This window comes from Sinocyclocheilus rhinocerous, unplaced genomic scaffold, assembly GCF_001515625.1.
Source record: "Sinocyclocheilus rhinocerous isolate Xijiao unplaced genomic scaffold, SAMN03320098_v1.1 scaffold1548, whole genome shotgun sequence".
Taxonomy (NCBI): domain Eukaryota; kingdom Metazoa; phylum Chordata; class Actinopteri; order Cypriniformes; family Cyprinidae; genus Sinocyclocheilus; species Sinocyclocheilus rhinocerous.
This window is the reverse complement of record NW_015630996.1, coordinates 720,352-747,658: the sequence shown is the minus strand read 5'-3', so window position 1 is coordinate 747,658 and position 27,307 is coordinate 720,352. Positions and strand designations below refer to the sequence as shown.

At 37.4% G+C, this 27,307-nt stretch overlaps 1 protein-coding gene across 8 annotated transcripts; it reads left to right on the top strand.

The window, feature by feature from the left end:
- The first annotated feature begins 532 nt into the window (after positions 1–532).
- LOC107740989 (ubiquitin-associated protein 2-like) lies at positions 533–27,307 on the top strand. 8 transcript variants are annotated; one of them, XM_016553560.1, is made up of 28 exons: positions 533–631; positions 1,652–1,788; positions 1,905–1,982; positions 5,562–5,672; positions 5,892–6,036; positions 6,204–6,281; positions 7,351–7,411; positions 7,544–7,620; positions 7,953–8,005; positions 8,092–8,162; positions 9,632–9,818; positions 10,769–10,973; positions 11,454–11,689; positions 14,757–14,944; positions 17,330–17,463; positions 18,461–18,508; positions 18,618–18,753; positions 18,851–18,908; positions 19,083–19,275; positions 19,386–19,477; positions 19,610–19,660; positions 20,547–20,622; positions 20,744–20,926; positions 21,330–21,500; positions 22,645–22,752; positions 23,299–23,360; positions 26,617–26,805; positions 26,984–27,307. In XM_016553560.1, exons 2-28 carry the CDS (start codon positions 1,693–1,695, stop codon positions 27,062–27,064), a joined length of 3,168 nt encoding a protein of 1,055 aa, XP_016409046.1. In that variant the 5' UTR covers positions 533–631; positions 1,652–1,692; the 3' UTR covers positions 27,065–27,307. The 8 variants fall into 8 exon arrangements, with proteins under 8 accessions (XP_016409046.1, XP_016409047.1, XP_016409053.1 ...); XM_016553561.1 differs by having other exon boundaries at positions 556–645; XM_016553566.1 differs by having other exon boundaries at positions 591–719; positions 20,858–20,926.

Sequence of the window (27,307 nt, the reverse complement as noted above, 5' to 3'; positions counted from 1 at the left end):
TGGTTCAGCTAATAAAACACAGCATCGTTTAGAATCTAAATATAATGCGCATTTACAGTAATACAAAACCCATTAGATCTATTAACTGGAAAACTGTCACACAATCAAGTCATTCGTCTATTAAAGTAACGTACTTTCGCTCCACATGTCCGAAAGAAGTTCTCCGCTTGTGAACGAATCGTTTAATAGACCATGAACTGCTTTCGTTAAAAATTACTAAAGACTTGGACAACGCTCTCAAAATCACCTACGTTTAACAATAAACAGAAAAGTGTCAGAATTCCGAAGTTTTAAATCAAGGAAATGTTATGGGATAAAATTTATTATAGCCCACATAAGATTCTGGACAGGTCAGATGTTCAATCAGAGATTATTGTACTGATCCTGTAATTTATAATACAAAAAAAATTATTTTATTAAATTAGAGAAATGTAAAACAGAAACATGGTCTAAAATCTTGGTCTCTACTGTATATCTACTTTACGTTTATCCATATAACCTATGCTATGCGAAAACGGCCAGGACGTTTATTTTAGTAACGTCGTCTGGGCTTTTATATTGAAAAACGGCTTGTTTGTTGTCGCGGGCTTCGCGCTGCTGTATGAGGGAAGCGCGTGCGGTCAGTGGGCAGGTAAAAACACAGCGTTGAGGGAGCGGAGAGTTTCTGTGATGCAGAAAAACTGAAAACAAAGCCATTACCGTCGACTTGTAAAAAGAGCGTATGTTTCTATCTGACCAATGATTAAATGTTTACTTTACTCGATTTCGACACAATATTAGCGGCAGATGAGCTGTGGTCTGTTGACGGTTGTTCGTAGCATTAGCAGCGACGCGGCGTGGTACAGACCAAACAGTTAGCCGAGCGTGTTAGCATCTGCTTGTTTTTACTCTCCCGTCTAATCTAACTCTATCCAAAACTGACCGCAAATACATAAATATGACGCAATTATGTATTTTTACTTGCGCTAAAACGATATAACAATGATATAATCACTCGCATTTGTTTGCGTGTCTGTTGCTAAGGGCCATTTCACGGTTCTGTGTGGTTTTAGTTCGTCACGACGATTGATATACATGGCGGTCGCAGCGAATTCAAACCGTTACCGCGATTATTTTTAGTCAGCACTTAGCTAAAATCTTTCCGTTGCTTAAAACGCACCGAGCTCCCTAACGTTACCTAGACAGCGTTTTTGGCCGAACCGTACGTTCGGAATTCCCAACTATGCGATCTAAGTAGGCAACTCGGTAGGTTTTGAGACTTAGCCCTTAAAGGGATAGACATAAAAATGCGGTTTGTTACTCTAATATCGTTTCCAGCATTTATCACTGTCTTTTATTTTTTCGTGAGCTGGCCCTTTAAGAATGATGAGCGGTTTATATGTTGTTGCAGGCGCGTTTTATTTTTTCAGTAGTGGGGTTTGGGTGGGTGTGTAAGTGGACACCAGTCCAGACTATGTTTGCATGGCTATATTTAAGTGCTGGACAGATAGAGAGGTGATAGTTTTACATGAGAAGTACAGTGCTGAGAGTTAAACTAGCCACAGGCCCGCTGCACCTGTCACCAAACCCTTCGTACACAAATGTCTTGGGAATATTTTTTTATAGTCTTGTATGCGAGTGTAATAATTTGATTCTGTTTCCTCTTCTCCAGATTTTCTATTTTGTACATACATTATTTTGTATATACTGTTTATGATGACTTCAGTGGTCACTGATGCTGCCAGGGGCAATCGGGACAGAGCCCTACCACAAACCACACACACCTCACAGCCACAGAAACCGATACAGGTGAGCCGTACACACACTCTTCATCAGTTAGGTGTGCCGTATGCACAAGCCTGAGGACCAGCGTATACCTAACTGTGTGTTCTGAATATGGATGTGTAACTGTCATCTGTCTCTAGGCCACAGCCGAACAGATCCGACTCGCCCAGATGATTTACGACAAAAACGATGCAGATTTTGAGGGCAAAGTCCAGCAGGTGAGCAACACCAAAATCTACAGAAATCAGCAACATTTTGGCCAGAAGATTGTGTTTTAATTTCCATATTCATGTCTATATTCCAATACGGAGGACAAAATCTGATATCCAGTACTGAGGATGGAATTGCAGAATCCAATCTCAAAAAAGGAATTTACTGTATAACACAATGTCACAGAATTTGGCAAAATTTGGATGAATAAATGGGGGCTGTTTGCATAATCAAATCACAATATTGTACTTTACATATACTTGATATTGGGGTGGGAATCACCAGAGGACCCACGATACGATATTATCACGATACTTGTCACGATACAATATTATTGCGATTTAAAATATATTGCGATATTCTGCGATATATTGCAATTCATTACCTTTTTCCAACTTCAAATTATGTCCCCAAACAAAAACTTTGGCAACATCTGTTTTTACTAAAAAGAAACATTTCTCGGTTTGTTAATCTCACTTCAGTTTTATTGTTGCAGTGCAAAATGGGATTGTCAAGCAGACAAACTGACCAACACTTTCATGAAAACCTGTCATAAATGTTGTATGCACCTGGCAAACTCAACTATTTGTATTACAGTCTAGTCTAATAAACCTTAATTAAATGTAAACAGGTATGCACTGATGTGCTACTACAAGTATTTTGAACAATGCAACTTGAACTTGTACAAAAAAGTTGTGCAGACCCTTCAGCAATTGGGGCATTTGAAAGTAAATTACTGTTAAATTTAAATTAAATAAAACATAGTCTTACATTAAAATAAAAATGTTACATTTAAATTAAAAATAACATGTACTCTTAAAAGTAAACAATGTGCTACAACAGGTATACTATGCACTGCTGTGCTCTTAGAGTATTTTACGTAAGGAATAATTGACGACGGGCCGTTGAATTATTAGACGAATAATGCACACCCGAGGTGGTGATGCGGCTATGACGCGAAGCGGAGTTAATTTCTTCCGCATCTCATCCAACGCCTCCGTTGCTAATTACAAAATGTCATTTTAGAGCTAGTAATGGAGGCTTGAGCCGTTGATAGCAGACTAATGCAGATATTAATGAAGTTATTAGAAAGAGAGAGAGAGCTCGTGTGTATTACCTCTCTGAGTCTGTGTCTCTCTCAAAATTGTTCGGCAGCAGCGTCTCTACTAACAGTGAAACTTTAAGTTCATTTTCTTCACGTTGTTACCTCGCTTGTGAGAAATATCATGTAGCTTTTAAAATAAAATCGCCAGAGTAGCGATAACAACGTTTAGCCCGTGTATGTTTCTGTACTGTAAGTTATGTATGTGCGTCTGTGAGGGCGAGAGAGCGGGAGAGATAGAGTATGTGCTTTACCTACATAATAAAAAGTAATTATGTGGCAAAACATGGAAATTGTTGTTTTTATCATATTGCTTACTATATTTATTTGTCTGGCCAGTATTGTTGTGGGTTTTGGTTATTTTGCTCAAATAGTATAATAAAAGATCGATACTTGGCGTCCGTGTATCGATACAGTATTGCTGCGGAAAATATCGTGATACTATGCTGTATCGATTTTTTTCCCCCACCCCTATTGATTACCATCATTTTCAATAATAAATTTGTGTTAAATCATAAAACACAGAATCCATTTAAATTAAAGGTTATTGTGCTGTTGGAAGACCTTTGAAATAACAGAAATCATTTGGCGAAGTGATATGGACATGTAATGCGGTCCAGAGCTGCCTGGAACTAAGTTCGCTGTGCAGGATAATCAACGGCTTGCTGTGCATTAAAGGATTTTAGAAAAAAACTCACTACCACCATCTAGTGGACTGTAAAGAAATTGATTTTATTATTCTACCTAATAGTATCATAAAAGATCGATACTTGGCGTCCGTGTATCGATACAGTATTGCTGCGGAAAATATCGCGATACTATGCTGTATCGATTTTCCCCCCCCACCCCTATTGATTACCATCATTTTCAATAATAAATTTGTGTTAAATCATAAAACACAGAATCCATTTAAATTAAAACAGACACAATGTCTGAAAAAAAAAAATCTATAGGGCACTTTTGTTAATTTGAATAAATTTGTTGAATAAATTGTTCAGTTGTTGGTTTTATTAATTTAACACTAGAACCGCCACGGGGTAAATTTTACCCATGGCTGTTTTTCAAATGTACATAACAGATTTAAAATAAAACATTCAAGTCTCCCAGTTATTGACTTTTACTAAAATTATGTAATTTACAATATAATGTTGTTAAAAATCATTTAGATAAAACCAGATCAAAAAACGGGGCATTTATACCTTTAAGCGCCAGCGGGTCAAATTTACCCACCTATATAATGCATGTATTTTCGTGCTGTTATTTTCTTTGCCGCTTATGTTTTAACATTGTACATTTCTAGGCAACACCTTTCACACACTGATTTAGCGGTTATCAGTTTCATAAAGTCAAAATGACAAAAAAAAGGCGATTTATGGAAGGTAGGTACTAGAAACACTAATGGCGCTTTTCCACTGCGTGGTATGACTCGGCACGGTTTGCGTTTCCACTGCAGTTTAGTGCCGCTTTAGAGTGGGCGGGATTATTCACATGTCGTTATAGTTGCGCCGCCTCTACTGCCGCGACTCCTGAAAAACGTTTTCATTCTGATCCTTCGCTGGCTGTGCTGATTTAAATCTAGCGGTTCTGAACAACAGGATAAAAATATAGTTGATGACTAGACATAATCATTTCATGACTCTAGACACTTCTTTGTGAAGACAGTGGCATAATACAGTGAAATAATATGTTCTTTAGCCATATAAATACAGTTGTCATATGCGTGGGTAAAATTTACCCGCTGGCGCTTTTAGGTATACAGCGACCTCTGGCGGTTCTAGTGTTAATTGATTAGATGTCCATTTTTATTTTTACATAAACCATTAAAACAGAATTTAGAACTGCTGATTGTGCACAACAACAGCTGGAATTAGTGTAGTCCAATTTTAAGAAACTTTTGAGCCAATTTCCTTTAATGAATCAGCAAAAAAAAAAAAAAAGTTTTAAGAATCTGTGTGGACACTTTGCTTTGTTTTGAATCTGTCTAATGACTCTCTTAATGAATCCATCAGAGTGGTTCTTCATTCACAGCAGTTACTTTCACATTTCCATCTCAAAATGAATCAATATTTGTTACTTTTTGTTTATTTTAGTTTCCCACGAATCAATATAATTTCTGTCTGGTAGATAAAAAGATTCTAGAATCAGTCTTGAACTCTTACCTTTTTGTTTTGAATTAGTCTAATGACTCGTTCTCAATAAATCAGAGTGGTTTCTGATTCACTGAACTGCAGTTACTTTCAGATGTCTAATTCAATGAATCAAGGTTTTTGTGTTGTATGCTTCATTCAAATGAATCAGTATAATTTCTGACTGATAGATACACATTTAGAGCACCGTTTTGTTGTAAAAAATTGTAGGCTTCTTTAATAAAATCATCAAAGTGTTACAGAAGTAAATTTTACCATAAAATATAATAGAGCAAGATAATTGATGTTTTGTTGTATCTACAAGAGTTTAATTGCATTTGGTTGTGTTTGTGTCCCAGCTCATGGAGGTTACAGGCAAAAATCAGGATGAGTGTATGGTGGCCCTTCACGACTGCAATGGGGACGTCAACAGGGCTATCAACTTCCTGCTGGAGGAGATCACTGTCAAGGTGCGCGCTTGCTGCAGTTGATCCTGTTTGACTTGTTTCTGATTCAGTGTCTTTTGTAATTGCATTAATTATACTAGAAAAATGACTGAGTTGAAATAATGTAATGGAGCTTTTCCTGCTTTGCTAGCCTGCCATACTAGTTATTAAACTGCTAGAGGTCTTTTGAGGTTAATATACCCATGTTTCTGATTCTGTTGAATTATTCTCATGCTTGCACAGGACTCATGGGAGACAGTTGGCAAGAAGAAAAATGTTGGAAAAGAAGGGACAGCTCCAGAGAGCAGGGAGAAGAGAGGAGAAAGGGAAGGCAGAGGCCGCGGGGGTCCAAACAGACGTGGCCGAGGGGCCAGCCACAACCAGGAAGGTGTGTCTTTCTGTGCGTTTAGTGTGTACATGTATAACTTGCATGTATAGATTGTGTTTTTGCCTGAGGCAAGGTGTCCAATTAGACTGCATAATAATGTTGTCGTGGTGATTGGAGATCAAGTGTATAGGCATTCACTGCTCTTGGACTTTTTTTTTTTTTTTTAGGGCGGTCGGAAGAGAACGGGTTTGATTCAGCTCCAGGAGAGAGAGGAGGAGACCGTGGGCGCAGAGGAAGAGGGAGAGGTCAGTGCATTATATATGCACTCCAAGACATTACTGCTTACTAATACACTGCTGCCCCCAGAAGTGGTTTTTAAGTTGATTAGCTGCAAAAAATGAGCAGTCGATTGTTCAGAAATATGTGGAAAACTAACACTACCGTTCAAAACTTTGGGATTGGTAAGATTTTTGTGTGCATGTGTTTTTGAAAGGTGTCTGTTATGCTCACCCAAGGCTGCATTTATTTGACCGAGATTTTGAAGCCCAATAAAGTGCATCCATCCATAATAAAAAGTGCTCCACATGACTCCAGGGGGTTAATAAAGGCCTTCTAAAGCAAAGCGATGCATTTGTGCAAAAAAAAAATCCACATTTAAAACTTTATAGACCGAAATCTCTAGCTTCTGCTTATTGTCGTACACTCATTCATGAGAGAGTGGCGCTCGAGTGGATGATGTAGGCGCAGCGTAAGCTCCGGTGAGAATATGCTAGTCTCATGAGAACCAAGTTTTGTTTACAGCAAAGGAGAACCACGTTAAGAAGTGAATTGTTGAATAAAATTAGTTTAAGAACTGTTAATTGACAGGTTATTTGGTGAACCCAAAATGATGGTTCTATTGCATTTTATTAGTTCTTTTTTGGAACCTTTATGCAGGTTCTGCCATCTCAGACTGGGCAGGATGGGGCCTGTTCCTGTGTTGCTATTTGTGTCACTCTGAGCAATGTTTGTAGGGCAATTAATGTGACGAATGCGTTTAAAGCAGCTGCAACTTGAGAGGGGAAGATGGTGAGTGAGGGAGCAAGAATGGGACAAGAAAGAGTCATCAGAAGGGGCCTGTCTTTCCTCATGTCTCTTAAGAGGACATTGTGATAATCGTGGATATTTGCATAAAGCTGCCTTAAAGGTACAGGAGAAAAAGGTCAGGGAAAGGGAGTTAAATGGTCAAACGTGGCATGTCAAGATTATGAAATCTTGGAAAGGAAACCAATGGAAAGGCACAAGGATTAGTAAATACATATTCATTTTTGGCTGAACTTTTCCTTTATATTTTCACTTGTTCTGATTGGTATTTATGCTGGTGTGTCGTCTCAGGTGTAGGAAGCCGAGGAAGAGGCAGAGGAGCTGGAATGAGCAGGTTCTCTCAGGGAATGGGGTGAGTGTTCACGCTTTTGTCTTTCCAAACCCATCACACACTCCTTCAGTGAGAAATATCTCTGTGACCATTCCAAACGTTTTTTCTTGGTGATTATTCTTACTCGCCCTCCATTGGCTTCTCTTTGACCAGTAGGACGTTTAACCCTGCTGACTGCACCGGCTCTGCTGAGGCAGGGGAGGCTGGAAATGAGACTACTGAAGGAGCAGGTGAGTGCTGTTTATTGATCCGGATCCTGATTTCTTTAATAGAGCAGAATTTGCTTCTCTAATACTTTTTACTTAATTATATCTGAAGCCATTTTCAGTGTAGTATTGATGTCAGATGAGCTGGTGTTTTGTAGTATTGATTTGATGCGGCAGGCTCTGTATAGATGGAAACTCGAAATGCACTGATCCGATTTATGTAGTGCAGGTCATCCTCAAACCAAAAAGCACAGCTGAAGTTGTAAATGAGCATAATCACTAACCAGTGGTTATGAATTTCTTAATTTAGCCCTCTGCAAAACAGCATTTTATCTTTACCTCACCTGTGCTTTCAGGAGCCTGGAAGGACAGTCTGGAAGATTGGGCGGCCGAAGACTGGAATGAAGATGTGAGTGATTTCATGAATGTTAAAATGAAACTAGAAAACTCGATCAAGAGATGTCAGTGTGTAATGCTCACTTCTCCATTTATCAGCTATCTGAGACCAAAGTGTTCACTGCTTCTTATGCACTTGGCTCCAAGAACCTTGCACAGCCTGGACAGGGGTGAGTGCTTCCTGTGCTTCAGCACTTTGCAAAACAGAGCTCTGATATACGGACGACTAGGAGTGCCACTTAAAAATAAAGAAATTGAAAGAATTTATTAATTAAAAGTAATTTCATTAGAAATTTAACTTTAAAACGAATTTTACTGTGGCTTAAAATTCACAAAAATACACTTATTTTTTTATTTTAAACAAGTTAAATTTTACAAGTTTTAAATAGGTTCATTTGATTTGTCAACTGTCTTTGTCATTTACCAGATGCTTTTATTTAGCCATATGTCAATCAAGTTAAAATAAATGCCATTGGGTAGTTCACACATGGGAGCAGCCAATGATATGTCCAGTGGCATTTTTAAACTCTTTGCCAATTAATATACATTTTTTTTGTAATTTTAAATGGGTAAAATTGATCATTAAAAAAACTAAACAAATTTTTACTTAATTTAACATCAATTTATATATTTAACTGCTATTACTGCATTTACAGTTAAACAGTTTGAAAAGTCACTTATTTATATTTTGTAGTAGTACATTAATAATAGTTTTCTTTTATTTTTAAGTGGCACACCTAGGATTACAATGGAATTACTTATCACTCTGTCAGACATATGTTATTACTTGTACAACTTGTTTATAGTATTTTTGAATTGGTACCTTTTAATATGAATTTCATTTGAAGTGTTGTAAGTAACTGTTGACAACTCCTGATTTGCCTTGACCACTACATCTCTACATGGTAAAGAACTTGGTTTTGCTCGTTCACACTAATACAGGAAAGTAACTCTTGTGTCAGTGATGCAAACTTGACCAAGTATGAGAGAACTTAAATTCTGCTATTAAGTGCCTCTTAAAAGTGTTATTCAACTTTACACAGTAACTGAACCAAACCAACACTGTATAAAGTTAGGCAACTATGAAACACATTTGATTCAGCTATATACAGTTCTAGAGAGGGCGATGGTGTTATTTAGATCAAGTCAGTTCTTTTTTTGCTTCATTCATTAATTATGAATGAATATGATTCAGCTATAAAGCTGCTGTACAGTTGACAAAAGTATAATTCAGTTCATTTAAGTTTTTATCCAATATTGTCAGTAGTGCAAGCTAGTGATTAAACTGCTCTGTATTGCATCTTCAACAAGCAGTTAAGAAGAGCAAGTTTAGACATACCTGTCTACCTGAGTGCTCCAAAATATTTGGCATGCATTCAGGTATGATTCCCCTCCCTGTCTCGTTAATTTATGACTTATGTTTAGCAATTGAAGTCAAAAAAGTAAACGGTCTTACAACTGAGCATGCAGAGACAGATTAGCAGGCATATGTAGGTGCACTCTTGGAACATCCTCACTTCCTGCTTCCTGTGTTGTGGAAGCAATAGGGCAGAACTCCGTTAAAAATGTATTTGATGTTTTGCATCCTAGAGCAAAGACGTTTTTTGTAGTTGTCTGAAAGTGTTTCTCTGCTCCTCAGGATGGATCTCGGCTCTCTGTTGTCTAAGGTGGCTGAGGGCGACTCTGAGCTGGCCGGATTGGAGCCGTCATGCCCCGATACTCTCACCCAGAGTCTGGTGTTCACCAACTCTCAGCAGCACACCACCCGAACACACACACACAGCTACGCATCTGCTGCTGCTGGCACTTATGCACATGCCGCATCGGTGAGAAAAACACACACATACAGGCACTGAGCACCACAGCGCTTGACTCTGCACCCAGATTTACAGGGCCAAATTCACTTTCCCATCCAGGACTGTGGCTAATCATCAGGTTTTTTTTTTTTTTTAATTGAACCAGTTTTAACAATTATTTACTTAATGTACACTACCCTTCAAACGTTTTGGAGCCAGTCAGTTTTTTTTTGTGTTTTTTTTTTAAATGAGTACCTTTTATTCAACAAGGTTGCATTAAATTGCTAAAAAGTTAAATGATTTGAACTGATAAAGGTGACCGTGATAAGTGACAATTTATAAATATATTTCAAATACATTCTGTCCATTTGAATTTGCTATATTAAAGAAGAATGAAAGTTAATAAAATTAATAAAATGTTTCTTGAGCAGCAAATCAGCATATTAGAATGATCTCTGAAGGATCATGTGACACTGAAGACTGGAGTAATGATGCTGAAAATTCAGCGACAATTTTAAAATATTCAAATTGAAAACCGTTATTGTATATTATGATTTTTCTCTAAAGCCTTGGTGAGCATAAGAGACTTGTCTTAAAAAAAAAAAACACCAAACCTTTAGCAGAATTGACACAATCGGTCACTGTCCCTTTAAATTAGCTTTGTGATGTTGTAAACCAATACTTCAAATTAGAGGATAAAATTAAATATCCAATTTTAGCCAATAAACTACAAAAACTGCAAATAAATCATATAGTGTGCATCACTTACTACATAGCATTCTACTTATTGTATAATTTTTGTTATATGATATGTCAAAAGTACCTGTACAAAGATGGCACTTAAGTCTCAAACTTGATAAAATAACAAATAATTTTTGCTGTTATATCAAAATTGGTATTGAGAGTCATAAAATTTACTGACACTGCTGTTGAGTACTAATATTTTGGTATCGTGACAAACCCTTCTGCTTTTCTTCTAGTCCATGCTGGGATCCAGGCTTCCCCAGTATGATGTACAGAAAATGGAGCCAATCAGCACACCTCGAATTGCCCCTTTGTCCAATCAGGTTTCAGGGGCACTGAGCAATGGCACTGCATCTGTTGAATCTACTGCTCCGGTGCCTCTCGAAACTACCCCTGTGACCCTGAATGAACACAAGGAGACCCCTGTTACAACAACTCACTGTAAGTACTATGCAATGCACACTGGGGTTGCCCAGTCTGGGGTGCGTTTCCCGAAAGCAACTATGGTCGCAAGTTCCATCGTTGCCAATAGAATTCAGTGGCACTAACGACCATAGTTAGCTAACAATGCTTTTGGGAAACGCCACCCCTGTACTCTGCTACATGAAGTGCACGTGCAACTGAGTTTTTAATTGTAGTGTCTGTTCTTTTACTGAACTAAATGATTTTTATTACTATAAAAAATCAAAACGACGGTGGGGGTCGGTGCCGCGGTGGGCAAGTGACATAACCGGTGTTGCGGCTTAACACCGGTATCACCGTCAGCACCGTCTATCGCGGCAAGCCTACTGGAGGTCATTGGCCATTGCATCATGTCTTGTAATCAGTGTGGTTTTACATATCCCCAATGCACTCTTTTACATTTTGAACAAGGTTTGACAGAGACTGACACATGTTGGTATATGTCTTTTCTGTCTTTAGTGGACCTGAAGCCCCAACCTGACCCGTCCCCCATCCTCGGTCGTCTGACCCAGCATCAGAATGCAGCACTCCAGTCGGACCTGCCGGCTCAGGCCCGAGACCCTGCCCCACTTCCCCCACATGATGGGCCTTCTCCGACACTGAAACCCCTCTGTGAGCCTGTCATCACCACGACAGAGCCGCCACAACCCAGAACCATCAGACCACAGAGACGGAGAGCACCACCTCCCTCTAAGGTGACAAAATACTAGGGGTGGGAATCACCAGAGGCCCCACGATACGATATTATCCCGATACTTGTGTCACGATACAATATTATTGCGATTTTAAATATATTGCGATATTATGTGATATTTATTACCTTTTTCCAACTTCAAATTATGTCCCCAAGCAAAAACTTTGGCAACATCTGTTTTTACTAAAAATAAACATTTCTCAGTTTGTTTATCTCACTTCAGTTTTATTGTTGCAGTGCAAAATGGGATTGTCAAGCAGACAAACTGACCAACACTTTCATGAAAACCTGTCATAAATGTTGTATGCACCTGGCAAACTCAACTATTTGTATTACAGTCTTAATTAAATGTAAACAGGTGCACCGCTGTGCTACTGTGCTAATGCAACTTGAACTTGTACAAAAAAGTTGTGCAGACCCTTCAGCAATTGGGGCATTTGAAAGTAAATTACTGTTAAATTGAAAAAAAAATAAAACATAGTCTTATATTAAAATAAAAATTTTACATTTCAATTAAAAATAGCATGTACTCAATGTGTTAAAGTAAACAATGTGCTACAACAGGTATACTATGCACTGCTCTGCTCTTAGAGTATTTTACTTTCATTCATTCCATGTAGTTCCAAGCCAGTTCTATATCACCGTTCTATATTAATGCCCTGCTTTAATTCATGCACACACACACACCACTCGCACATAAACACAGTGAGAGGGAGAGAGGTCTGAGATTGCAGATTGCACTGCGCACACACAGAAACTTATTGTCGGTGCTGCCCCGTGACTTTTATTAATAAAGTAACATAGATACTAGATCACTTCATTATCTTCCTCAGCAACGAGGTAAAATTGAAGTAATTAAACAGCTTCATTGTTTGTAGAGCAAGACGCACAGACGCAGGTAATTCACACACACACAACTGTCATCTCTCTCTCGATCGATAATTCACTCAAATAAATGCTATAATTCATTCAAATAAACGTGGTCTTACCACACTATTTCATCTCTGTATCTGATTTGAAGCGGGCAGAAAGCTAGAGCTAACGAGCCGTAACTGACAAAAATAACCGTCATTTTTACTCTTCCGGTTAAATATTGCGCTGCTAACATCATAAACCGCTTTAAGTTGTCAATACTGGCAAATGACCATGGAACAAGCGGGATAATCAACGGCTTGCCGTGCATTAAAAGATTTTAGAAAAAAACTCACCACCACCATCTAGTGGACTGTAAAGAAATAGATTTTGTTATTCTACCAAATAGTATAATAAAAAATCGATACTTGGCGTCCGTGTATCGATACAGTATTGCCGCAGAAAATATCGCGATACTATGCTGTATCGATTTTTTTACCCCACCCCTACAAAATACCGTATAGCCCCTTTTATTGTTTGTCTGTGAGTTCTGTTGTAAATGTATGCAAGCGTTAGCAGTGTGATTTAGCAGCCGTAAAAGGCTGCCGAAGGTCTTCACTAGGACTGGGCAAAACAATCGATTTTTCAGTTAATCGTTTTTTTTAATGGCTTTGATTAGATATTGATTCTCAAAAGGCGTGAATCAATCATTTCCGTTATTTATTTCAGCAAACATTTAACACAAGGTCTGATTACCATGAATTTTTTCATTTGTCTTCTCCACTAGATGTCGCCCTTTTATTTTCCTTGTGTGATGTTACAACGTAATTTGCGTGATTTGCAATGCTCAGGTGAAATGCTGTAGTAATACTACAAATCTGCGGAAGCATTTGACATCATGCATAAGGCGCCATGATTTCCGCAATGAATGAATGGCAGGAGGCGCAGACGCACTGTTTTGTTTACTACGCACATACTAAAGCGCGGACGACGCTCGTGGTATTTTCAGCCTCTGCAGTCTTACTATATGACGATATGAACACACGAATATCAGAGAGCTCTTAGAGTCACTTCATTAGCATTTTACTGTTTAATTTGAGAAAACTACCATCATATCACATATACAGCAGCTGCAAGTTCTTTATGGCAACCCGTCAAAATAAAAGTTTGGTTTAACGTGAAGAAACTGACACAAATATATTACTATTTAGCAGTCTTAAGACTCAGTGTAACAACAATCCTACTTCTAATAAATATTATATTTTAAGGTGTCCTTGTTACATATGTTACGTGTACTTACTATTATAATAACAATCAATTATGCATAATTACATGCAAGTAACCCTAAGCCAAGCCCTAATCCTAAAATAAGTAGGCCTACATGAAGTTAAATAATAATACGCCGTACTTAAATGTATAATTACACTGTAACAAGGACACCTTAAAAATAAAGTTTAACCAAACTTTTTTTTAAAGGAAGTATCACATTTGTTTTGTTTTCTTTTTAATTTTAACAGTAAACCTCTGTTGTGCAGCACTTTGTTTGGCAAAAAATAAAAGGGTTTCATTTTTCTTTTGATTAGGATAAATTAAATTAATGTTTTATGCCTTCATTTGATTACTAGAAAAATTAAGAAAAACATTTTATAGGGCTCTATTATTGTTTAAAAAATGAATATGTTTGAAATGCAGGCCTGTGACTCATAATTTTATTAATTCACCATTTGTAAACTGATGTTTACTGTTAATTTTTTAGAAATATAAATAGCATTTGTATTGAAACTATATTCACTGAATGTAATCAAAAAATCGAGAATTGAATCAAGAATCGAATCGCATCTTGTGTTGTTACAGGCACTTTATTTGCCAAAAAATTTAAGGAGTTAATTCAACAATTTAATTAACCACAATTTTGGTTGTTTGTTTTAAATCATAAAACAAATTAAAAGTCAAAACAGCTCTGGAAAAGTACATAAGGCATTATTATTTTTGTTAAAATTGTAAGAAATTAAAGTTTTATAATAATTTAGACATACTTTTTGATTTATTAAAATGTAATTAAACCATTAAAAAACAGAATCCAGAAAAATTAAAACTGAAAACAGTATAATGGGGAAAAATAAAACGAGTTTCATAGCGACCTGTTTTCCTAATTTGTATTAGTCTAATGACTTTTTGATCTTAATGAACAAGTAAATATGTGTTTTGTTTGCCAGATCCCCTCTTCAGCAGTAGAGATGCCAGGCTCTGCTGACGTGTCCGGGCTGAATGTGCAGTTTGGTGCACTGGATTTTGGATCTGAATCCACTGTGGAGAATCTCAACCAATCAGAAAGTAGCTGTCAGGAACCTGAGGCTGCTCCTCAAACCCAGAGCAGCCTGTACTTCAAATCCACTGCCATCAGGTCTGTCTGTCCACCTGGGTGTCTTTCATTTATACATGTTTACAAGATCTTAAAGGGATATTTCACCCAAAAATAAAAATTATTTGCTCACTCACGTCGGTCCAAATGTTTTCTGAAGAGACATGACTGCTTTATATGATGAGCAGATTTAATTTAGGCCTTATTTCACATATAAACATTGATCAACGTGCACACCCAGAGCACATCAAATATGGTGAACAAGGCATAAACTTGCATGCTTGATTAGGTTTGGGTATCGAGAACCGTTTCCTAGAACCAGGGATTTGATAAGACGCATGCATTTCAATTCTAATTAACGATTCCTGCGTTCACATTTTAATGTGATTTTTAAAACATTTAAGAGCAAGAAGGGAAAGAACTTGTATGCCTTTTCTCATGCTGAGCACACATCTGAAGCGCGAACACAGAGAACCATGATCCCGGTGCAGTTTCCCGTCCTGTGTCCGTTCTCGAACAGCTCTGTGCATTTCCACAACAGAAAAGGTAGTTCCGGGATGGAACTGACTTCTTTCACATCTTGCGACCAATGTGCACAAAATTACGTCAGTATATCCTCGTAAACTCAGCCGTTTTTTTTTTTGTCTCAAGTAAACGTAAACAGATGAGGAAAACGCATGTGTATTTTTCAAGGGTGTAACTTTGGTTTGAGAAGTGGGGGGGACACAAAATGGGGTAAAATGTTTTCGATTTGAATCCCATTTCCTGCATGTACATACATTTAGGGACTATGGTGATACAAAGGTGATAAGTTGATTAATGATCAATTCTGCCAAAAACAATAGTAGGCTACTAAACTGTATAAGAAAAAGATGTCTTACTTTCTTTATTGTTTAATAGAGGCCGATCGCCAAGACTTGAGAGAATCATTCTGAACTTTGCAGTACAGTCGATCGCCAGGAGCAGGGTTGGGCACCCCTGTTTTAAATACTAAAACCGCCAGTAGGTGACGGTAAGTCACTGTCTTAATGCGCGAGTCATCGAGTCATTTGTTCATTCAGTAACTAATGACTTTCGCGAACGATTCGTTTCTACTAGGGATGTCAACGATTAATCGATGATCGATTAACACTGGTCAGTTTAAATAGACCATAGTATACCGGTCCACTCTGCTTTTATGCCAAGGACGTTTTTGCTCGTTTTTGTGAAGAGGATGATCTTTTCCGTCTATATGCGAATGCGTGTAAAGTACAAGCCTAGTTTACATTATAAATAATAGTTTAACATTCAAATACATTACTAATATGGAACTATTTGGATTTGTGCCGATTGAGACGTGAGTAATAACCTCCAAATACATCTAGTCAAACCCGCGCTCGCTCCGTCAAATCTGACATTTTCCGGAACAGGATCCAGCAGGATTAAATTAAGTACTGGTCATAATACTCACATTGATAATGTTTCATGTTTCATGTTAGCAACAGTGTGTTTTGCTGCAGCAGCGCCGATGGAAGCGGTTCACTGACTGCGCAGCACAGCCACACGCGCCACAGTTATGTTTGGGATAATTTTATTTTAAATGCCATAATGTCAGTTGAAAACATTGCAATTGTGTTTTAAAATACAACAACGAGCACCACGAAACCATTTAAAGAGGCGCGTTCAGCATCCCGTGACAGGATAGGAAACAGTCAACAAAGTAAAATTATCTCAGACGAGCTCTCTTTATTTTATCAAATGATCATAATCACATCTATTCATTTTACAATCCTGCTACTAGCATTTTATTCAGACTAAAACCCCTTTAATTCGGGTGAGAAAGCGTTTTTTAAATTTTTTTTGGACATCCTGTCATGCCGGGCTGCATAGACGCATTAAGGTTAACGATTAATTGATCGTTAACTTAAACGACGATCGATCATGGAAATTATCGAAAATTGACATCCCTAGTTCCTACCGTAAATATCAAAACTTAATTTTTGATTAGTAAAATGCATTGCTAAGAACTTAATTTGGACAACTTTAAAGGCGATTTTCTCAATATTTTGATTTAAAAAAAATATTTTTCCAGATTTTCAAATAGGTGTATCTCGGCCAAATATAGTCCTATCCTAACAAACCATACATCAATGGAAAGCTTATTTATTCAGCTTTCAGATCATGTATAAAATGATATATAATGAATATCATGTATAAAATTTTAAAAATTGACCCTTATGACTGGTTTTGAATATGAATGAGGGAGAGTAAATGATGACAGAAATTTTGGGAGGAATATATTCCTTAACGTTGTGTAAATATTATTATGTGTGTAAAATGTTATGTTTGTTTAAAGTCAACATTGGCACAAATACTATTGATAAATCCCAGAACATTCCACAAACAAATTACTTTAATGCATTCCTAATCTTATTTTTCTTGTTTTAGTGAGTCTCTAGGTGGCTTGCCTCAAGCAGTAATGGAGTCCAGTTACCCATCAGCCTCTCTTGTTTTACCGAGCACTACTGCCCCTCCTGTCTTGGCTCCATCCTCAGCTAGCAGAGTGGAGTCATCTGCCACCAGTGTATGACTGAAATTCATCACATTTACCATTTCACAGGCAAAATGCAGCCATTTCAAGTGGAATCCTCACAATCAGTTACTTAGTTGCAGATTTAGCTCATGTTCAAGTTGGCTACTTTGACCAACAGTAAGCTGCTTGCTTTGAAAGTGATTTCTGTGTGAGTGGTGCTTCATGCATACTGAAGCTCTTAACGTTGACCCTTTTTCACCTGCACCTTAATTGGTTTAGCTTGGTCCAAACTATCCAGAATCCAGAGCTGAACTGATTTTGTTCACGGTTCCTATGTTTATTGGAAATACCTGGAAATATCAAGAAATTTGATATTTCTCATCTATGGGTTTTCCTTGCCAATAGTGATTATAATAACTTTTATTTTAATTATTATAAATGTATTTTTTTAATTGTATTGTATTTTTTAATTCGTTTTTTAATTATTTTTAATTTTATTTTTAGTTAGCAGGAATAGAGTAAACTAAAACTGAAACAAACAAAAACAAATCATTACTCAAAATAAATGTTAACTGGAAAAAATATATATTTTTATTTCACCTAGTTGACAAGGCATTTCTCATTTTAATTTGTAATTTTAATAAACATTTTAACATTTTAATAAAACCTATATAAGCATATATTTAAAAAAAAAAAGACGTTAACTGGAAAAAATATATATTTTTATTTCACCTAGTTGACAAGGCATTTCTCATTTTAATTTGGTTTAACTTGATGTACTAAAATAACTAAAACTAATATAAAGATTAATAAAACCTATATAAGCATATATTTAAAAAAAAAAGACAAACACAAAATCAGTAAAACTTTAAAATGGAAACAAAAGATAAATAAAAAACTTTATTAAAATATTAATAAAAACTATAATAGTATCTCCGTGATCCTAACATAAAATGATCATTTTCATCCCTATAAATTCATTGGTATGATGGTCTTAATACAGTGAAATATTAGTTTAGCTAATAGCTGAATCTGTTCTATTTTTTCCCCACAGAATGGATTCAGTGAAATGAGGACGTCCAGCGCACAGGAAGGTAAATGAGTTCTGTATTAACAGCCTTGCCATTTTTACCTGTACTTTCTTTGCTAGGTGAATTTGTAGCATTGGCCACACTTTACATTTTTGATCTGATGTATCTGCAGCTGCTCCGTCCAGCACCCCTCAGCCCGTATCCACAGCCCTGTCCACAGAGAACGGCTTGTCATCTTCATCACTCTCATCTTCCTCCTCTTCAACAGCAGCGCCTGTCCTGAGCACAGCTCTTCCATCACTTAGCAGGTATGATGGACCACCTCTTTCGGATTTCAGTCTCATTAAATATTTATGAGAAGCAGTCAGTCTCCTTACGGTCTTATCATTGCTTGTTTTTTCTCAGTCACGTGAGCAGCGTTAACTCTCCTGGATCTTCTGCGCCCACCAGCTCTTCCCTGAGCGTAAGTGTCCCATTTCCAGTTTCTCTTCTCCGCTTCCTCACTTTAGTATTTCACTCTTTACCTGAGCTTCTCTCCGTTATTTGTCCTGATTTCAGCTTCTCTATTTGAGAGGGGTTATATTATGGATAAGTGTGACTGGATCAGTGTTACATTGAATTGCAATGCTTCCTTTAGACACAGATGGGCGCTGACGTGAATGTGAGCCTGTCCACGTACTCTGGCTCTGTGTCGAGCGTGTCCAGCTCGACAGTCAACTCCAACGGCCTGAGTGCTGCAAACCAGAGCCTCACCGCTAATGGTGCATCCGCTCCCTCTGCTGTCCGTTCTGCACCGCTGCAGACCAACATCACACCCTCCAACACCTCTGGTCAGTCGCAAAAACATTCACTGCATGCAGAGTTGGAAGTATTTTTAGCATAATTGTCAATCTGTAAATAGTGTTTTCTTGTTTCCAATTTTTATTTTCTATATCTTCAGGTAAAGCTCCTCCTAACCTGGCTCAAGGAGTACCGCCGCTGCTGGCCAGTCAGTATATCATGGGTCCTGGTGGCTTCCTTCCTGCTTATCCGGTTAGTGTATGGATGATCTGCGCTCAGATAGAGGAAGCCAAATTTTTATATATACACTCACTTTATTATTTAGATTTTGTTGACCTGACTTGTACACATTTCTGATCTTTCTATGCCTTCTCATCCCTAAAGCCAATCTATGGATATGAGGACCTACAGATGATGCAGTCCCGCCTGCCCATGGTAACCATTTCTTAGTCAAATGCCTGTTTTCACACTCTTTTGACAATGCGCTTCCTCCTATTAATAAAATAATTTACCCAAAAATAAGTTCTGGTCAGTAGGGCTGCACATTTTGGGGAATAAAAATACAATTGCTGCTTTTCTGATTTAAGATCTTTTTTTTTTAAGCTCCAAGTTCGCTGTGCTTGTTTGCGCTACACAATTTAGGCAAAAATTTTTTGACAATGCGCTTCCTCCTATTAATAAAATAATTTACCCAAAAATAAGTTCTGGTCAGTAGGGCTGCACATTTTGGGGAATAAAAATACAATTGCTGCTTTTCTGATTTAAGATCTTTTTTTTTAAGCTCCAAGTTCGCTGTGCTTGTTTGCGCTACACAATTTAGGCAAAAATTGATTTATATCAATATGACTAAAATAATTTTTATTAGTAGTAGTGCTAAATAAAACGATATCAAATGATAAGAAATATTAATATTGTAACATTTACTATTCCGATATTTCACTGTAAAAAAGTATTTGAGAAAATATTTATTTTTTACAGTACAGCTGTAAAATTATGTCTGTCTATAGATTTTCAATCATTAAACCAAGCTTTTATGGCAGAATCCCGCAACGAGCCATTAAAGCTTCTCTTTGGTTGACAGTGGCTGTTTTGAAAGTGCTTTTTTTTAATTATAAGTACAGGAAGATGTTGCATGTTGTGTTCCGCAATGCATGTTTATATCTCAAGCACATGCAGAGATTTCATGTGGAGGAGCTTTTACTGTGATGTTAATATGATAAATTGACTAAATGATGTCAGTGTTTATTTTTGGGTGACCTGTCACTTGATATTTATTTCTCATATATTAATTGAATTGTTTTTCGGTCACTTTTCTATGTAGGATTATTATGGCATGACTTACCCTGGTACAGCGCTAGCTGGCAGAGATGGAGGATTAGCAAATAATCCCTACACAGGTAAGCAGCCATCGTTGTTGTTGTTATTATTAAAGCACAAAGATTGTTACGCTTGTGCAAATAGGACAATCCAGTACTTATTCAGTCTAAAAGACTGTTCTGTATTGTCTTGCTTGTACAGGTGAGCCTACCAAATTTGGCCGCAGCGACTCAAACTCCCCAGCCCCTGCCACCAGTCTCTCCTCAGTGCCCCCCTCACAGTCTCAACAAAGTGCTGTCCCCCCTCATAATCAAGGGCCGCAGAACCCAGGTCAAGCCCAGCAAGGTCAGACCCAGGCCTTCCTCAACCCCCCTCTGCCTCCAGGTTACGGCTACACCAGCCTGCCCGATTATTATGGCATGACTTACCCTGGTACAGCGCTAGCTGGCAGAGATGGAGGATTAGCAAATAATCCCTACACAGGTAAGCAGCCATCGTTGTTGTTGTTATTATTAAAGCACAAAGATTGTTACGCTTGTGCAAATAGGACAATCCAGTACTTATTCAGTCTAAAAGACTGTTCTGTATTGTCTTGCTTGTACAGGTGAGCCTACCAAATTTGGCCGCAGCGACTCAAACTCCCCAGCCCCTGCCACCAGTCTCTCCTCAGTGCCCCCCTCACAGTCTCAACAAAGTGCTGTCCCCCCTCATAATCAAGGGCCGCAGAACCCAGGTCAAGCCCAGCAAGGTCAGACCCAGGCCTTCCTCACCCCCCCTCTGCCTCCAGGTTACGGCTACACCAGCCTGCCCTACTACCCTGGGGTGCCAGGAATGCCCAGTGCCTTCCAGTACGGCCCCACTGTCTTCATGCCTCCAGCGTCCACAAAGCAGCACAACATGGGCCTGTCCAGCCAGTACCAACACCAGGCCGGATACAGCCAGCACATGTATGGCCCAGGTACATAAAATTTAACTTGCATAAAATGCATAAAAACATCAGTTGCCATTCAAAGATGTTTAAAGGGGTCATATGATGTTGCATTATTTTGTGTATTTGGTGTAATGAAATGTGTTTATGCGGTTTAAGGTTAAAAAACCACATTATTTTCAACATACTGTGCATTATTGTTTCTCCTCTATGCCCCGCCTTTCTGAAACGGACATAATTACGAATTATAATGACTTATACTGTCTTTTTACGCGCTGCGTTGCATGGTGCCGCGTAAACATAAAACCATGTCTGCATTTGTGAGAGAAATGACAAACAACAAGCCCTACTCTACACTGCTCAAACGACATGGCGGCGGCGGCAACAATACTACAGCGAGAATAAAAGTTACACCTTCTTTGCGTGAACATTTGGGCGGTGTTATGCAAATCTTCCCACATAGTGACGTAGACATGTGGGGGCGTGTTAGAACGAGCCGTTTTAGGTAGGCGTGGTTGACTCTTAACTTTTATAAAGAATATCTCTTTGGATTTGAGACTTTATTTTTTGCTACTTTACAGATCTTCTTTATGCACCAAGAGCTCCAAAGAGAAAGGAAAAATTGAAATTGCATCATATGACCCCTTTAAATGCATAGTTTTATACGTTTTTTTTTATGTGGAGGGCAAAATATATAATGCAATACAATGATGATTAAAAGATAAACAAATAAACATTCCTCAAAAGCCTTATGGATCATATTTGATACTCAAATTTTAACATGATTTTCTAAAAAGCAATATATGGATAATCAAGTAAACGTAAGTTTAGTCGGTCCTTTAAATGTTCATCTTGAAACATGACTAACAATATAAAAGTTATTCTTACATTTACTATATAAAAATGTTTACCACAATCTCATGGTGAACATTTTTAGAATTATACTAAAAGGATTTTTTCTTGCTGTAAGTATAAAATAGACAGAAGTATAATCAGGTGGCAGAATGCATATAGCAGATTGTGTAGAACAGGATTTTCATTAAAACTGATCATCATAATTGATTATTTCGAGGTCTTAGAAGTAAATTACACTGTAGGATTTTGAGGGTCCTGAAATATTATTCATTGGGGCTGTAAAATGGACTTTCTTATTTGAAATCTCTTTTCTCCTAAGGTTATGATGAGTTGTCCCAGGCTCATGCTGGAGGAGATTACGGGAAAGGAGGATATGGAGGAAGCTCCCAGTCCCAGGCCAAAGCAGTCAGCAACAGCTCGGGAAAAGGTAGATTTTGCACTCACAATTTATGCACAGACGTTGTTGTTTTTAGGGCTGTAACTAGCAATTACTGCTTTGAAGTGGCGTGACTCCTGATTGTTTTCCATGCACAGTGTGGAGATGCGATTTGATAATCACATTTTTCATCATCAGTTTTGATTAGTTGTTGCAGCCTGGCTTAATTCACTAGGATATGGAGTGCTGTTGGAATAAGTCCTGAAACCTTTTACTACTTTGGATTGTATTTAGGCTTCAAAATTCATAGGTTTTTAATTTGTGAAGATTATCATGATGAACAAAATGTGTAATCATAAATATTGTTCATCACAGAGCTTATTTTCTGCAATAAACCCAATATGATTTTCCACTGGCTTTTGGGTTTTGTCGAGGGAACTAGGGTCATGCTAACTTCTGGTTTGGCCTTAAGTTATCTCTGCAGTGCTCTGGAAAAGCTTCCTAATCAGACTGTAATAACTGTACAGAGCTTGCAGTTGTGTTGAATAAAGTCAAATTTAAGATGACTTCAATTGAACATTTGAAACCTTTTCTTAGCACCAGGACTGCCTGGATCTGCGAGTTCAGAGCTCACTGGAACAGTGTACAGCAAGACCCAGGTGAGCTTCACATTTCTGCTTGTTTCCACTTCTTTATTTTGTTGGTTTACTTTATCCGTCTTGCACCAAAACAGTCAATATTTAGTTTTACTTGGCCATTTTCCACCCTCTCAGTATCTTTTCATATCTTTATTTTTCAACGCTGCAAAAGCTATTTCCTGTGAATGTTCGAGAGACCCCATTTATTAGCGTCTATACTATAGGTAAATAACCAGATGAATAACAAATTGTAAAACTGCTATCAGTATATTTATGATTACGATAATACATTTAAATGATAAATACCAGTTTGTAATCTCAAGCAGTGTAATGGACTGGTTTTGTACAGCTAAAATAACTGTAAGCGCCTGACACCAGAAGCTTTGCACATTCAGCGTAAAAATAGTTGCACCTGCTCTTATGTTAATAGTGGATTAAACTGTTGATTGTTGCTACTGTACTTTTGAGACTTATATCTGCAAATTGCCTCACTCATGATTGGCTAACTACTTTGCATCTGAAGTTCATATGTGGCCACTTTCATGTGCACATAGTTGTGATGTCAACCAAAGCCAATTACTAGGAAGATTGCATACAAGGCATAACCAAAAGACCAAGAACAAATGAAGCACCGTTTTAGTGAATTTCTGATTGCATGGTCTTTGGTCAGTATGGTCAGTCTTCACAATAGCATTAAAAGTTCATCACAACTGCCATTAGGAGGCAAATTGCAACAGACATTTCCAGAGGTCACAGACAGTGAATTTATGTCTTAGCCCTCTGATGCATGAATTATTAAATCACAAAGTAATATTTTTTTACATGTTTGTTAATCATGCCCAAATTTTTTTGTCAATATATTATCAGGGCTCACAAAATCGCTATCCCGACTTCCCAGGGCTATTGTGTTTTCCAGGCGGGCTACCAAAATGTATCACCACTCTGCCTGACGGGCTACCTTAAATGCAGATCTCCCGCGAGTTTAAAAAAAAAATCCTAAAGTGAGTTGTATCAAACTTAAGGCCATAAAAGGTTTTACATAAGTTAAATGGTATAAGAAATGTCTTAATTATAATTTCAAGAGGTCTTACAGTTGGGGACGGAAGACTAGAGTCGCGATACGGCTGGATTAAACTTCAAAAGGCAATGTCATTGAATAAATATGAGCGCTGCACATTTCAAGTCAAAACGTGGCGCGGATATCTTTATTTGAATGTATCTGAAGGCAACAGACTGTCCTCAGAAACGTGTCGCTGGCATTTTAATTTAATTTGACCTATAATTCCTGATAAAGCAGCGTTTATGAGCGCGGAGCTGCTTTGTGTACACAGCCCTTACCGGGGAAACCGCAATATTTCGCTCCTAAAGCGCCACATCGTGGCAGAGAATGAATTTGCATTTCCATCAAGACTTTCTTGCTGTTTATGGTCAGATCAATGCAAATATCAAAGTGTTTTTATGCAGCAAACACATAGAAAGAAGTTAATGGGCCTTCTAAAAATCTAAACAATTAAGACAGTAATATTCATACGTTTTAAATTGACAATAATGTATATGCTTATCCATTTTCATAAAAATTGTCTAAAGGCTGAAATGCTGTTGTATAAGATTTTTGTTTTTGTGAAAACCTGTATCTGAACTATAAATCATGTAATTTTATGGCTCAATACTGTGTTACCACAGACATTGTCCAACCCCACTCATACTGTTCATTTTACTTGTGCAGCTCTTAAAATGGGTCATAAATTGCATTAAATTTATTTAAAAAAAAATTTCAGATACCCTGTAAATAGTGAAATAAAATTCCTTCCTTCATATTTGTTGATATTTGTGTATTGAAAATATTTTTGATTGACATTTAAACTCCTATCTGATTTTCTGTATTAAAAAAAAAAAAATTCATACACATGTGAGCACAAATACAAACACACACACTCAAACACAATCATGCACGCATATATCTGCACTCATACAGTATACATGCCTACAGTTTTATATGACCTAATAAATAAATATAGTCTGTAAGCATTGAAATAAATGATAAAATCTGAAGACTATTTAATATTTCTGTTCAATAAAACCATTAAAGTGTAAATTATATCATAATTTTAATAAAACATACAAAATAAGGCACAACCTATATATAGGCCCATAGGCAGTATTATACCCTTTGGTGCATGACGTCTACTGTAGTGGACAGATATATTTTCTGTCACAGAAAAATATTGTACAAATTCGAATGAAACTATTTCTGACATCCTATTTAACTGATAAATATTTTTTGTACCTGTCTGGTTTTCTGAGAATACAATTATGTAGCACTTTGCCGAGGTACATGGTGCATCCCCGTTTCCTGCCGCCATTTTGAATATATTATGCAATATCTCAAAACAAAAAAATAGATAAAAAGACAGAGGGTTAAACTAGCTCACTGTGGTTTACAAACATGAGGAAAAACCAATCGGCTTAAATGGTTCCTTCTTATCTTTGATCCTAGCTTTTGAACTATGACATTGATTATTATTTAGGCTGGTAATTTATTATTATTATTATTATTATTTTGGTTTTTGACCAGAGATATTTGAGGTTTACCTGTTAGCAGACCCCATTTTAAAAATAAAATAAAAAAATTTATATTTATTTTTATTTGTTATAAATGCTAGATAAAATGTAACATTTTAAAATTGTATTAATATTTAAAACAAAATATTAATTTAACTTAACCCCTTAACTGTCACTCACATTTTTGAACATAGTGAAAGTGCACGATCCAAACTTAAATTTTTATAATTCATGAATGAAAACATTTTGTAACATATTGATGTACCATTTTCACGGTAATGCAATGTCTGATTTTAAAATGGGTTTCAAAGGATGAATTTTGAGATTAAGTTTTCAATTGATATATAATTTCTGGTGATTTCTAAAGTGTGATAGAGAAAAAGGCAATGAAGAAGACTTTTTTTTGACAAAGGTCAGAACTCCTGTTATGATGTAGATTTTTGAGGTGCACTCTTGTCAAAAATTAATCTATTACTTTTCCTACATAATTTTTTTTAACAAAAAAACATTGGTAAAATATCTATTTCGGAGTCTTAGACCTTTCCAACGATATGTAGTTTGTCATGATTAGATTAGGATTAATTGTAATATAGTGAAGTAAATTTAGGCGTCCCACAGAGGGGACGGGTGACAGTTAAGAGGTTTTAAAGGGTCCTTTCAAGGCTATTTATTTATCGAATTTATTAATCTAATTTCTCTCCTCTGACCCTTCTAGTCATTTGACAAGCAGGGTTTCCCCACAGCAGCCGGCCCTGCGTTCAGCCTGCCCTCAGCTCTGGGAGGAACTGGCCCGCTTAACCCCGCAGGTGCCCCCGGATACGCCCCTGCACCCTTCCTTCATATCCTGCCCCATCAGCAGCCCCCCTCACAGTTACTGCACCACCACATGGCTCAAGACACACAGGTACATCACGTCTACAAGTATTCACAATCAGACGCTTTAACATTATTCTTACATTACAATAGGTTTCTCATTAGTAAAGGTTTCTCAGCAAAATGTTTGATAATGTTAATAATTTGCACCTTAAATATGATCTAGCGGGCTTTATAGGGTTAATGCTGATTCTTTTTGTCATCTGCAGGGCCAACGCAGTCAGGCCAACAGCATGCAGAAGGGTCAGGGCAAATCCAACTACAGCAGCTCTCCATACTGGGCTAACTGAACGCGCCGTTTATACTGTTACCCACATAAACGCCCGCATCCGTGTGTCCGCACTGTCCTGCCTCTAACATGAAATGCACACTCGCACAAACACACGCCGTATCAGTTCTCCCCGTCCCCCTCCTCCAACGTTCTCCTCTGCTTTTTTCCTTCTCTGAATTAGGTTTTTCATGTAAGATATTTATGTAAGTATTTATATATACTGTAAATGTTAAGAAGCCGAGCATAAGATGTGGTCACTCCA